The 14414-nt window shown below is 56.6% G+C and overlaps 1 protein-coding gene and 1 long non-coding RNA gene across 6 annotated transcripts in view; one reads left to right on the top strand and one right to left on the bottom strand.

The window, feature by feature from the left end:
* Positions 1-2934: 2934 nt before the first annotated feature.
* The window catches only part of Casz1 (castor zinc finger 1), a 149955-nt gene continuing 138475 nt past the window's right edge, over positions 2935-14414 (bottom strand). For 3 of the 5 annotated variants that reach the window (XM_008764318.4, XM_017593879.3, XM_008764317.4), the window contains 7 exons: positions 13447-13785; positions 11823-12021; positions 10915-11086; positions 9207-9358; positions 8940-9081; positions 8071-8370; positions 3437-6407 (listed from right to left, as the gene is read on the bottom strand). In XM_008764318.4, the coding sequence (XP_008762540.1) occupies positions 5269-6407; positions 8071-8370; positions 8940-9081; positions 9207-9358; positions 10915-11086; positions 11823-12021; positions 13447-13785 (2443 nt within the window). In that variant the 3' untranslated portion in view covers positions 3437-5268. 5 annotated transcript variants of the gene reach the window in all.
* Positions 8977-10515, top strand: LOC120103036 (uncharacterized). The gene is made up of 2 exons (XR_010066740.1): positions 8977-9107; positions 9358-10515. It is a non-coding gene; the product is annotated as an uncharacterized LOC120103036 (long non-coding RNA).

Genomic DNA, 14414 nt, shown 5'->3' with positions numbered 1-14414 from the left:
GGAAAAGAAAACCCTTGCGAGCAGAGCCGTGCAGGCTGTGGCTTTACGTGCAGCTGCTCCTTGACTTACAGCACAGCCAACGAGCCCACCCTGTGTTGAAAAATTAAGCAGGAAGATCATCTAACACGATAGTGTCCGTCCCCACCCCCACTGCAACATGGCACGCTGGCATACTGTCATGGGGCTGTCGCCCTCGCTGTGGCTGGATGGACCGGGATCCGTGGCTGCTTCTGGTTAAACTGTGCTTTGGTTTTGACACGTGTGCACACCTGTGAATGTGCGCTCGAAGGCCAAAGACAGCCTCTGCTGACACACGTCCTCAGGAACTCGGCCCACCTCCTGTGAGACATCTTTCCTTGGTCTACAGCTCATTGGTCAGGCTTGACTGGCTGTCACAAGCCCTAGCAATCACCGGTTTCTGCCTCCCCAGCACTGGGGTTACGGGTGTGTGTGCCACTGTGCCCAGCCTCTTTATGTGGGGCCTGGTCGGATCACACTCGGGTCTTTGTACTCACAGAGGAGATGGTAGCCAAGCCATCCCTCCAGCCTCCTAAAGCTATGGTGTGTGGGTGTGTGTGTGCAGCTTGATGTCTGGCTAGCCCATCACCCTGCCTCCGGCATCCTCTCCGGGGCACTGTGCAAAGGACCTGGATAGATTCAGGGTGCAGCAGTCAGCTTTAAAGTCTGAGCAGGCAGGTTCCTTGGTGGAGAAGTGGGGTCTCCCTTCAGTCATGTGATTCACAGGGGCCAAGCCTCCACCTCCAGGAAGTCCCTCTCTGTCAGCCTGCCCTCCAGGTTGGGACAACAGTTGCCAGAAAGGATGGCCTAAGTCGTCCCCCCGCCCCCCCTTAACTTCTGCAAGGTCTTCAGATCCCAGCGTTCTGGGGCTCCTTGGAGTCCTGGCCCGTCTTTGGGCAGCAGAATGTTCATTCCAGTGTCCTGGCTCCAGGCCAAAGCTATCTGTAAAGCTGGGGCCACGTCTCAGGACAGGGAATAGACACCTGTGTTGCCCGGTGACCTGGATCCCCACCACCACCTCCACCACCACCACCATCCTGAGCTGGGGGCAGGGTCTGGAAGACGCTGGCCAGTGCTGTCTGGGAAAGAGGCTGGCCGCTGAGATCCACTGCAAGCCTACGCAGCCGTTTCCTGCTCATTCGACTCCATGCTACAAAAACTCTTGAATTTGCCCCATTTTGGGTGTCCAAGTGTCACACCACCACAGCTAATAAAACCCAGAACAAAAAACGTGTTTTACAGCATTTTATACCAAGTCCAACAGGCCTCAGGGAACATCATGGGGCCTGGGCCTTGGGGTGGAGTGGCACCCACGGCAGCTAACTCCTTTGCTAGCCCTAGGGGCAGGACCGGGACACCATTTAAGTGGATTCGTGCCCTTCTTGGACCTTCAGGGGCCACAATCCAGTCTCTGGAGGGACACCTAGTGCCTTTCCCGTCTGAAGGTTGCTAGGAAACTGGTTCTACCATTCCCTGGGTGTGGGTCTGCCAAGGACTAGACAGGCACAGAAAGCTTAGGGACAGGAGATGAGGGGGTATTTGGGGAGGTCCATCAAGATTAGTGAACTGCCTAAGTGCCCCCTGCCTTGGGCCCCACGAATCTACCCTGAAAACTGCCTTCACACTCCTCAAATCCGCCCGATGACTACCGTGCGGTGCCCAGAGGGAGCCCCGTGGCCTCACCACCCACCAGCCTATCACCAGCTGAGCTTGGGGCTTGGCTCCCTGCCTCTCCTCAGGCCCCACGGGAGGCCACGCAGCCCACCAGGGCCTGTGAAGCTCCAATAAAGGCTTTAATTTGTTGAACTTGTGTTTTATCCCATAAATTAGTCACTGTTTTATTTAGCAGAATCAAGATATCCACAAACAACAGGCGAGTTCCAACTTGAACATTTTAATAAGACCAAAAAAAGTCTGTATTTTCATGTCTGTTAGAAACATATTTATGTAAACAGCCAATGGGCCGAGCTCCAGGAGCAAAGCAGAGAGGGAAGTCTGCGCCCAGCCGAGCCGGAGGAGAGTCTCTCTGGTGGGAAACACACCCAGCCTGGCATCAGTGGGTGAGGCTGTGCGTAGGCTGGCCCCCGTACACTGCAAGGACCCAACTTTATGAGCAAGTGACTGGCAGGAGTGTGACAGTCAGTGTGATGGTGCTGGGCAAGGAAGACCACGCTGCGCTCTAGATTCTCTTGCTGGTGTCCTTGGGCAGCTCTGGCCACTTGGAGACCAGCTCAATGGCGGCTGGCACAATGTGGGTGAGGCTAAGGTCAAGGGGCAGTGTTGGGGTAAACAGAGGCCACATGAACTCTGAGAGCTGCACTGCACCTGCACTTCCAAACTGGCAGAAGTTTGACTGAGCTTCCAAAGGTGTCCTGAGCCCTAGTGCCACCAAGGCCAGCAGCTTAGGCCTTGGCATGAAGGCTGCAGACCCACGACACTGTTTCTCTGGACCTGCCACCATGTGCTCCAGGCAGGAGCCGAGCCAGCATCCGGATTGGATCCGGGTACGTGCTGTTCCCAGACTGGGCAGGTCCCTGCAGGAAGAAGGAAGGAGCTGAGGGATTCCCTTGCCAAGTGGCAGTCCTGTAGCCCCAGAGAATACATAGGAGGGCTGGCCAGAGTGTGGGGCCTGGGGATGCCCGAGGCTTCATTGCCAGGTGGCCCTTTCCAGGAGTGGTTCCCGAGGCTCGAGGGGAGGAGCAAGGCTTGAGCCCCCATCATTTCTCTCTAGCAAACAGTGGGAGAACCTGGCACTGGTCTATCCCGGCACCCCTACCCTACTGGGCTTTAAAGTGACCAAGTGTCCCCTCCTCTCCCTGGTCTGGTATTCAGATCCTGACTGTGTTTGGGCTGCCCCACACACTGGGTCATGGCCAGCCTCTCAGGGATAATTTTAAAAATAAAAGATAACATGATGGTTTTTTTTTCCAGTTTTTATTGAGTGAAAATGTCAAACCTTGCATCAGTCATGCAAAAAAAAATCAAATAAATAAAACACATATATTAAATTTCTAATAGCACTAAATTCAAGTGGAAAAATATTCAGTTCTTAATAACCAGGTGCCGAGGAGACCAGATTCAAGTAATCAGAGCACGCGCTGTTCAGTTCGGTTTCATGTTCTGCATTTTTTTTGTCTCAAAACCTCTCTATATATCTCTATATATCTATATATGTATATACATATAGATATATACACACATATGTGCATACATATTACTTTTATATTTATATATATACACATACATAGTTATAAAACATTAAAAAGAGCATTGGTGGATCAGGCATCGTTTTCCTCACAGAAAGAAAATAAAACAAAAATTACACATTAAAATTCAAGATGAGCTAGCAATGGCTTATAGTCCTAATGTGCAATATGAGGCTTACAAAAGGCTAGACTGCGCACGCGCACGCTCCGGCTCTTTTTTTTTTTTTCCTTTTTTTTTATTTGATTTTGCTACATTGAAAAATGTTTTTTATTCTGTTTGCTTGTTTGTTTGTTTTCCTTTACAAAACTCCTTCCACAGAGGCAGAGTCCTGTGGTAGGTCAGAATCTGGGCGAACTCTCAGCAGCAGCATGGAGGCTCTGGCAGGGCCATTTAGGAATCAACGTGCTTCCTGTTGGGTACTCTCATCTCTCCGCTGTACCCTCCCTGCTCCCTCTCCAGTTCAGATGGTCCTGGCTTTCTGGTTGTGGGCAGCCAAGAGGAGACGTGCTCACACACACACTCGGGCACACACGCACACATGCGCGTGCGCACACGCACGCACCCACACACCCACGCACGCGCACACATGCGCTCGCACACTCTCGCACATGTTCACACACTCAGAGTCAGATGGAGAGAACACCGCCCCCTTTGAAGACCCGTGGGAGGGGCTTCCGCTGACTTCCATCACCTGCTGAGCTGGCCCGTTTTCTTCCAGCCTGGCACTGGTCAGAACCCGCAGTGCACAGGTTTACCCCACAAGCCCTGCCTCAGGCAGCCTGCCCCTGCCAGAGTCTGGAGCAGCCTCTGGCTAAGTAAGTGTCTGCAGGTGAGTCCTGTGCCAAGTCTAAGTGGCCTCCTTGCCTCCAGGAAAGGGGTATTTTGGAGAAGGAACCAAATCTGGGTGGGCTGCACCTGCACAATAGCATCCCAAATAAAATAATAAAACGAAACCGGAACAAGAGAGAGAGAGAGAGAGAGAGAGAGAGAGAGAGAGAGAGAGAGAGAGAGAGAGAGAAAGCCCTAGAAAGCCACACGCATAACCAACAGAAAAACCCTCAAATGTTAAATTAGCTACAAACTCGTATCAAGAGAATAGTCTTTTTTTTTTCCTTGTCTCTACAAAATTCAAGTTAAAAGTTGGAATCACGCAGCCCCCATCAGTGCTAGTGTGAGGACAAAGCCTCAAACTGAGGCCTCTAAAATAAATGCAAAACAATTCCACAGGAGCAATTGCACTCGGGTCCCCAATCCCAGGGCTGGTCTGGAGGGGAGGCGAGGCTCCCCGCACTCACCTGCTTTTTTTCCCATTTCCCCCCCTTCTCTTTTTTTTTTTTGTTCTATGTAGAATAATAACCTTTACAGGAAAAATACTGTACAACTTTCTTGGTTTTTGTTTCCATTTTGATTATTAAAGCCAAAACCAGTCGCATCCTTCCTGTTTGCACCAGAGTGGCTGAGACCCTCGCCTCCAGGCCCCCACCAGCTGTGCCTGCTTCGGGCCACAGCCTCGATTCGCTGGAGGCTGGGGCCTGAGTGTCACCAGACCCGGACCACAGCTTGGGGGCGGGGATGCCGGCTCGCTGCTGATTCCATGAGATTCCCTCCATGTCCCTGTAGTGTCACCCGTGCTGATGCTGACCGTCTTCGGCCGGCCCTCCCCCGAGTCAGGGGGAGGTCTTAGCTGCATTGGGGGGGGGGGGACCAGATGCTACAGGAGCCGCCGCCCCCACAACCCGGTGACCCCCGCGGGGAGCCCCTGAGCAAACAAGGACCTCGCGTGTGGGTACCGAGAGGAGCGCAGGTCAGCGCTGCCACCCCGACACAGCACCTGCTATTCCCTGAACACCCGTTCGGGCGGGCGGGGAGGGCGCGGACGGCCCGGAGCACCAGAGGGGTCCCCGCCTCTGCCCTGAGACGGACTCGGGGTCCGGAAGCACCGGCGGGGCCAGGGCGCCTCACTCCCTGGGGCGGCCCAGCGGGGTCTGTACACAGGGGTTCACATACAGAGCAGTTCTAGAGGGGGCTGCGGTGGCGCGGCCACTAGGGTGATGCGGCGGTGGGCGCGGGGCCGGGGCCACCCAGGGCCGCCAGCGGGGTCCGCGCGCCCGCCTCGCCCGCAGCCTCAGGCAGCGACTCCTCCGAGTCGGTGCGCAGGTCCTCGTCGTCGTCATCATCATCATCATCCTCGTCGTCGTCGTCCTCTTCATCGTCATCCTCGTCGTCCTCCTCGGCCTCCTCCTCCGGCATCTCCAGCTCCTCCTCGTCGTCCTCTTGGGAGGACTCCCCAGCGGCGCTGCTGGTGGTGGTGGTGGTGGTGGTGGTGGTGGTGGTGGCCGCGGCGGCGGCAACCGGGGCGGGCGCAGCAGGGGCGTCCCGAGTCCCGGGGGCGGTGACAGGTGGGCCGGGGTCCCCCGTGTCCCCGAGCAGGCCTAGGCCGGCGGCCGCTGTCTGCAGGAAGAGCAGCGAGCCTTGCTCGGCGGCCAGCGTGAGCGAGCCGTCCAGGCTGACGGGCGCACCCGGCGAGGCTGCGGGAGGCTCCCCTCGCTCCTGCTTCTCGTGCTTGCGCTTGTGCGAGTCCATCTGCGACATGCCCACCACTGTGTGGCGGCAGCCCGGGTAGGTGCAGTGGAAGTGCGAGCACTTGAGCTTGTACTTGCAGTCGGGCACCGCGCAGTCGGCGCTCGAGCTGAACTGGCAGAAGCCAGCGGCGCTGATCACGTCCTGCTTGCCGTGGTGCTTGCGGTGCGCAGTGACCTTGGTGCTGTCTGTGCAGCGGAAGCGGCAGCGCAGGCAGTGGAAGTGCGTGCTGGTGCCCGAGAACGGGCAGTCGGCGAAGTGGCAGCTGAGCGAGGCCTTGAAGCGCTTGAAGTCGTCCAGCACCAGGTTGTCCACGCGGTCGTGGTGCTGTGCGTGCTTGTACATGTGCGTGCGCCCGCAGAACTTGTAGCCGCAGTTCTCCCGCGTGCAGTGGTAGTGGGTGACCTTGAGCGAGAACTGGCAGGCGGTATCCTTGCAGTCCTCGTAGAGGTCAAAGCGCCGGAAGCCCTCCAGCATCATGCCCTCGTCCAGCATCTTCCGAGACGAGGCTGTCTTCCTTCGCTTGCCAAAGGGAGACATATCCTCGATGATCCAAAAGCGCTTTTTGGCCCCTGAGGCTGTCGGCATGGAGATGGTGTTCCCTAGGGAGTAGCGGAGAGGTCAGCGTGGAAGGGGTGCCCTTTTGGCAGCCGTACCCACGTGGGCACCATTCCCAGGGTCACACCCACACAGGGCCCCTGATCCTGGCATAGTGGCCAGCAGACACCGCTTAGAAACAACACCCTGGCTTCCCCCCCTGGCTGGGAGCCTCTCCCACGGCCCCCTGGGGAACATCAGGGAGTCCCAGGCTTCCCCTGTCTTCTAGGTCTATACGGGATGACCACACAGGCATCCCGGGTGGCAGCTCTGCCTGGATGTGGTGGCTGCTTCCTGGCCAGTTTGGGTGGGAAGTGAGGACACATCCCAGCGATAATTGAAGCTGAAGGGGAAGCTGGGAATGTAGGTCGGTGGAGTGTAATTACCCAAGTTGGACCCAGGCCAGGACGCCATCACACGCCTGCCTCTAATGAGGGGCAGGCCGGCTCCCTTCCTGCCAGCTAACCAACCAGTCTCCAGCGGCCTGCTTGTCTGTGCAGGGGGAACTGCCTCCTGGAAGCAGAGTTGCTGAGAGCCCTGGGGCCATGTGGGGCTCTAACTCCTTGCCCCCAGAAGCATCTTTTTGATACGGGAAGCTAGTTTCTTTAGGTGTTGGAGTTCTCTGCCTGGGCTGAGGGACACCGTGGAAATACCAAGAAGGCTCTGCCGCCCTCTCTTTTGGTAGCCTTTCCTGAGGCCTGAACCCAGGAGCCCAGCAAAGATAAGGACTGCCTGACAGCCACCCTGGTCTACCCAGATTCTCAGGGATCAGGAAGACCCTGGCCACAGTCTTCTCTGTGCCTCCCTGGGAAGCACTTGAAGACACCTGTGGCAGTGGCTTCCAGGTAGCTGCACAGGCACCGGGAATGAGGCATTAGCTCTAGTATTCGGTCACACATTCCCAGGGACCAAAAGACCCCAGGCCAGGCCCTGCCCAGGGTAGAGGGAAGCATCTTCCTCTCTGAGCCTTCCCAGAATGCCTGGCTACCTACCACTCTGCCTTCAAAGTTCGGCAATAAATACAATATTTAAAAAAAAAAAAGCCCATCACCCACTCTCGGCAGATGAAGAGAAATCGAGGGCTGTAGGGGCATCCAGGCAGGGGGCAAGGGAGCAGCTCGGGTCTGGAAATCGTGGGGGACAGAGCGCTGCTGCTTGAAGTTGTGGGGCTTCCACACCAGCAAGGGAGCTTTCCATGCGCTGAATTCATTTTGCCAAGTTCAAGGCCACCAGCTCTGGGGGTCGGACAGCACCTAGGCTCAGTCATAATGTGAAACAGGAGTGGATGGATGGAGACCTGGGGGGATGTCTACCCAAGGAAAAGGGCAAACACACCATTCCCACAAGACCATTGGACATGGGGCTGGGACGGTGAGGGCTATCTATCTGCCGCTGAGCGCCTGGAGGCTCTGTGGGTTTCTTCTCCCTGTCTAGCTTTGGAACCTTCCAAACCTGGGCAGCTCCAAAGAGACCTGAGAATGGCAGCTGGCTCTGCCCTCGCGGTGCCAAGGAGGAAAAAGACCTCACAGGTCACTTGGCAGGACCCTGCCAGTGGTGATCGGGCTGTTAGGGGTGTGGGGTAGCCCTGCCCTTGGGTCCAGTCCTGGATCGGAGCCTGAGGCTCAGTCGGGGATGTGAGACACTGGCAAGAGGGCACGTTTGAGTTACCTGCAGCATCCTGAACTAGGGGGGCGTCCCTTTTTACTGGAGTTGGAGTGGCAGTGATGGGCGGGAAGCTGGACGGGCTGCTGATGGGGTGGGCCAGGCCCCGGCTGGCTCCGAGAGTGGTACTGAGCAGAGAGTATGACAGACAGGAGGGAGAGAAGAGGCATGGGAGGGGAGGGAGGGGCGGCCGGAGCACAGCCGGTGGGAAGGATGGAGTCAGGGTGGGCGGTGCAGCCCCACGAGCAGCCTCATCACCAGCCGCAGCAGGAGGAGGAAGAGGAGGAGGAGGAGGAACCGGGCAGCCTGGAGAGGATGGAGAAAAGCAGAGAAAAAACAAAACAAAGAACGAACAAACAAACAAACAAACAAAACAAAACAAAAAAACCCAAATGAGAAACCCAATGGCAAGTGCAGTATGGAGATAAGTGAACAGATGAGCAGAGAGGTGCGGCAAGGAAGAAGGGGAGGAAGGAGAGAGGCTGGTTGGTGCTCTGTGGGCAGAGGTCAGGGTGGGCACGGACGCCCGGGGAGGGCCTCGAGGAGGACAGGGAGGGAGGAGCCTCTGAGGGGACCGGGTGGGTGTCTGGGTTCTGAATGGAGGCTGGGACGGAGGCCGGGAGGAGGCCCGGCACGGGCTATGCTGCTTTTTTGGGGGCAAATGGGACAAGTCCTGGCCTCTCTCTGGGGAAAACCAAAGTGACCTGGAGGGACGGCATCAAGGAGGTGGGCAGAATGACCAGAGAGGCCTCAGTGCCCAGTGTACGAGCTCGTCTGCTGCATCCATCTTGGCCTCCTTGGGGGCCACTTGACTATCAACCTGTGTCCCCAAGAACGACTCAGCTGGGCCTGGGACTCGGGCCTGGGGCGCTCACCTGCGGCTGTGCTTTCGTTGCCCACAGGGGTGCTGGAGCAGCTGCGGTCCATGGTGGAAGACTCCGAGGATGCCGCGCCGGGGCTGCAGCCCGTGTAGTCCATGCCCTCGTCTGTCTCGGCATCCATTAGGCTCGGGGGACCCTGGAAGAAAGTAGAGGGGCCCTAAGGTAGGAGGAGTCCACGGGTTCCTTGGGCATTATGGGTAGCGTGGCCCCGCGCGCCTACGAGTGAGGACGGTCGTCGGGCCGCGCGGCCTCGGCTCTCACCTGGGATGGGGGCACTCGGTCGAAGTTCTTCCCCAGCATTCTCCGCATGTGCTTCCGGGCATGCGAGGTCATCTGGTGCTTGAGGAGAAAAGAGAACTGGCAGCCTTCCCGGATGCAGTGGAAGTGACTGTTCACCTGGTTGTACTTGCAGCCTGTGGGTATGAGCACAGCAGCCGTGAGCCTCGCTCCATGTGCTGGGCGCACCGGTGGCCTGGTTCATAGGTAGGTGGCATTTGGGGGGAATACCTGTAGCCAGGTATTCATTCCAGGAAGCCCGAGTCTGCCTGGCTGTCTAATCCCTGGCTTCCCCTCTGGCTGGTACAGGGGCCTGGTTCTATATACTCTATATACTCTTCTCCGAGAAGCCACATGTCCACAGCAAGGGGCCTTCAGGAAAGGACCTCTCTCTAGCTAGCCGCCTTGTTTAGATTGCTGGTCAGCTGGCCTCCACCCCGCCTCCACCCCCCTGCTCCTGCTTTGCTGAGAACAAACAGAGCGGGCAGGACCCAAACAGCAGCAGCTAAGGGCAGGCAGCAGCTAAGGGCAGGCAGCAGCTAAGGGCAGGCGAGGGCCTGCCCGTTGCCATGGCACTGGGCTGGCCAAGTGTCTTATGTCACCTCCCAGCTTTGTTTGGCCCCAGCTACTACCAAAACCACCAAAAGTTGAGTAAACAAGCTCGACTCCAGATTCCCCCGACAGCTGCGAGCCCAGCCTGGTACAGCAGAGGCCGCCAGGTGTGGACACCTGTTGCTGTGGTTACCGGCCCTCCTCGGCCCTGGATCCTTTCTGAACCAATACCCGAAGGGAAGGTTTGCTTTCTTTCTCTTCTGGCAGTTAACTTGGAGTGTCTCACCCTTCACCTACGGAGGGCTCAGAATGCAGCCTCCATGGACTCCCCAGGCTCCTGACACCATGGCCACGGGACACGGGAGAGGCCTGGCCAGTAGACACCACATCCACCGACCCACCATTCCCTGTCTTCCAGCTTCCGGTCTATTCCTAGGAGAGTCCTGCCCCACATGTGCAGGTCTATAGAAAGCTGCCCCATCCCAAGGCTAAACGGTAGGCTCTGCCCTCTGCCTGTGGGCCTGAGGCCCTTCCCTACAGGCTTCCCCAGTGCCTTGGGCCAGTGCAGGAAGGTGTCAGAGAGGCATCAGAAGGCTGGGAAGCACCCAAAGCCTGTGTCTCCTGTTCATCGCGTACTTCAGCATTGCCTACGATGTCCCCATAACAGGGTGCTGGCACTAAGTACCCCTGTAAGCATACGCTAAATGCTTTAAAAAGTAAATAAACAACTGAAAGGAACAAACAGCTCCGTTTGGACAAAACCCTCAGAGCTCTTTAGCTCCCAGGACGTCCAAATCTTATTTGTCCGCCCTTTTCAAAGAAAGGGGAAGCAAGAGTAGCCGAGCCTGGGATGCCAGGGAGCGGCCCCAGGGTGTTGTCTTGGGGTGGGGATGAGGCTTGGGGCCCTTCTCACTGTCTTTCTGGGACGTCTGGGCTCTGATGCTTTGCAACCTGTCCGACGACACTTGGCGTAAGGTGCCTGGGATCTTTCACAGATCCTGGAGCTGGATCTTTCACAGATCTGGGGGGTGGCAGCGGCAGGAGTGAGTACCCGGAAAGTTGACCCAGGCCACCGGGACCCCAGGGATCAGAGCTGAGGTGTGACCTACTGGAAGTCCCTGCCCACCCTTGGCCTCAGTACCTAGCCTTCCGCACTCCTCACGCTTGGTGAAGTATTTGAACCCGTTGGCTGCCCGCCGCTCAGCTTTCTCGTGCTTCTTTATGTGCCACGGAAGTTTGGTGGTGATGTTGGTGACAAAGTAGCAGCCCGTCCGGAGGCAGTGGTAGTGCCCACGCATCCGGAACTCACAGTGCTGTGGGGAGACAAGGCGTACATGCATCAGGACGGGCAGGAACATCTGGGAGTTCCTGCTTGTCTCTGGGCCATGGAAGGTTCTCTAACCTGTGCTCAGAGTTAGAAAACACAGTTGCGTGAAGCAGCACTAAGTCCGCTGTGGTAATCTTGTGGCTCTTTGCTAATGTCACACTCAGAGCAGACATCACTAATCTGTTTTCAAGTTCGTCCCCATATGACCAGACCTGGGCAGACATCACTAATCTACCCCAGCACTCCTAACTTAGGCAGACATCACTAATCTATCCTAACAGTCTTCTCTGCACACTTAGACCTTACTCCTGACTACTCAGGCAGCCTACCAATCTTGGAGACTAGGCCTTTAAAGAGAACCTGATCTGTCCTTTCTGCCATGCGTGGACTGTTCTATTTCTTTATCCAATGAGCCTATTTTAAAATTCTAGGCCTCTAGGGAAAGGGGGCATAGCTATTTCCAGGATGGGCATGAATGATGTCACACAGTGGCTGAGATAGCATTTAGTCACCACTGGGAGTTAGGCCTGAAATGACAGCCCTCACCAACTGAGCATCAGTCTGGACCCCTGCCCAGGGGCCTCTAGGGGCTCTGGAGACAGACAGTGTGCGTCCTTCCCAGTGTCTGGTGCAGGCCAACTTAAAAATGGTGTGAAAAGTGGAGTCTCTGCCAGGAGACGCTTGCCCTGGGCCTTGGGCCTCCCGAGCCCCGCCTCACTGACCTGGTTGGGACACAGACACTGCAGAGAGTAGTAAGCAAACTGGTCTCGCACGTTCACCAGGCTGTTGCTGGGGTTGATGTGGTCCAAGCAGTGGGACTCGGCCTTGCCTGAGGTCTTACAGACGTACTTGCAGTTCCCGAAGAGACAGTGGAAGTGGAACTTGCTGGCGTACTTGCAATCCGTCGCCAGGCATGGATCGCTAGAAGGAAACCACAGCCCAGAAGGTCATTGGCATCCCAAGCCCTCCCGCTAATGTCCTCTCTTGGTTTGTGTTAGGGTTCCCTCCTCAGTCACCAGGAGTGTAATCAAGGGAAATGTGAGGGGTCACCCTCCTGCTCAACGGGAACATTCAGTTAGAGACTACAGATCCCAGCATGCATCCCTGTCTCCTTTTGGGAACTCTTGCCTGGTAGATGGGGGAATTTGCCATAGACAGGGTGCTCAGAGCAGTGCATGCTGGGACATGTAGTTTCCAAAGCCACACCTCAGGATTAGAGATAAGATGACTGCAGTAACTTCTTGGGCATAAAAATAATGGATAGTTCTGCCATTCCTGGCCGGGTTCCAGCAAAGGCTTGGCTGGCAAGACATGGCACTGCATGGATGTAGCTGACTGACAGACTGCAGATGGGTGGGCAGCCCTACCGGGAAGTGCCACTACTGTGGGGTGTGAGCAAGCGGTAACATGTGTCTGGTGTCAAATCCTGCTGGGGCTCACAGCTTCTGGGACGTCCCAGGGTCAACTGAGGCCTACAGTGCCCACCTACCCAGAGAACCTAGGGGCCTGGGGAGTGATAGGGGCCGGCGGCGGTGCTAATGAGTGGGGAAGAGCTGGAGCACCCACTATAGTCTATGAGGGTTGAGTGCCAGGGAGCTGCAGCCATGGCTGGGAGCCCACTGGCTATGGAGAGATGTGGTCTCCAGAGAATGGAGCCATGGTGGGAGCTCTGGCCAGGGTCCGGAAGCTAAGGAGGCTACCACATCAGGGAAGGGAGGGGAGTACCGGAAATGGGAGACAAAAGAGCACTGTACCCTTCCGTGCCATGGGCCCAGCCCCAGGTTCTCAGAGAGGGAGGACAGCTGTTACTCAGGTGGTATAAATAATCCAATTTATTACTTTTTTATTGAGAACAGGAAGCCACACACTTTATGATACAAAGTCACCGTTCTCGCCGCAAGAAACCACCACCATTATGTGAAGAAGGTTCCTTCCACCCCTGACCCCTGTGTGGACCTTGAGGGGCCTAGGCCCTGCTCCCACCCATGCCTTCCCTGCCCTGTTGACTCAGCCTGTGTGTGCTCCAGAGTTGGCCAGCAAGGTGGCGGCCCCAAGGGAACATAGCCTTTTTGTGGGACCAGGAAGTTTCCCGAGGAACCCCCATATCTAGCTCACCCCAGCCAGTCCTTGCAGGATCCCAACGGATCACCGAGGGAGGATAAGGCCACTTGCACCCACATCACCCTCTTACTGGCTGTTCGGTACAAGTGTACAGTGAAAGCTAAGTCCCTGAAGCTGAAGACAGCCAGTGTAACTCTGCAGGGTGAGGAGCAGGGCCTCCTTGCTGCCCTGGCCACACCCACTCCCAAGACACAGGGACAGGTGCCAGCTCATGGAGGGACTCACTTGTCCTGGAACTGGAGGAACCCGGGTTTGACCTGAGGCTTGGCACTCTCTAGAGACGTCGTCGCCAGGGGCGAAGTGGGCAGGTGAGGCACTGATGAGGGAATCTGAGGCATCTGGGGTATGGTAGAAGCCAGTTGCTTCCAGGCGAGCAGGGTGGGGGTGGAGGGCACGGAGACGGGGCTGGGAGCAGGCCCCTCCAGAGAAGATCCAGGGACCATGGTGCCAGGAGGTGCTGGCGGGGACGAGGGTGCCAAGGGAGGTTTGGTCTCTGCAGCAGAGGTTGGGAAGGAAGCCTCTGTGGTTCCCTTTGCTGTTCCTCCCTCCGTCCGGAAGTGGAAACTATGGGAGGCAGAAGAGGTGTCTCAGTATCAATCGATAGCACCCACCGCCAGGTCAGCCCTTCCCCATCTATGCCTGCTTGGCACTTCATGTGACCCTATTACAATGAAGCCTCGTGTTCCTGCCGCATTCCCAGCGTAGACTCTGGAGGTCTCCCATGACCCTACCTGAGCAGAAGGACTTGAGAACCAACCGTTGGTCCCACTGTCGATCTGAATCTGGGCTAGACTCTAACTCCTCTACTGAGGGCTTGTGTCCTGAGCTCCTCCCTACACCTAGGCTGTGTGTGAGAGAGTAGCCTGTCTCCTCAGGCCCCTCCCTTCGAGAGGGTGTTCTGAGATTCACAGGGAGGAGGACACTAAGTGTTTGGGAGGCTCTGGTGCAGCAGCTGGGGAGAAAGCCTGACACAGACCTAGAGAAGTTCTGAGTGCTGGTCCGGGCAGCACTGGTTGACACTGATTTTTAAACTGGACGGAAATCATAAAGACACTGAAATTCCTTAGGTAAAGGAAGTGTAAAAGGGGTCACCTAGAAAGACCTGCATCCAGGGTCCTTTGCCCTGGTACCAAACCAAGTCTTTTCACCTGGGCTCTGGCCTTTCTAAACACTCTTTGGGGTCCTATGTCAGG

Source organism: Rattus norvegicus, chromosome 5 (assembly GCF_036323735.1).
Source record: "Rattus norvegicus strain BN/NHsdMcwi chromosome 5, GRCr8, whole genome shotgun sequence".
NCBI lineage: Eukaryota > Metazoa > Chordata > Mammalia > Rodentia > Muridae > Rattus > Rattus norvegicus.
The sequence above is the reverse complement of the archived record's forward strand: the minus strand, read 5'-3'. Positions and strand labels throughout refer to the sequence as shown.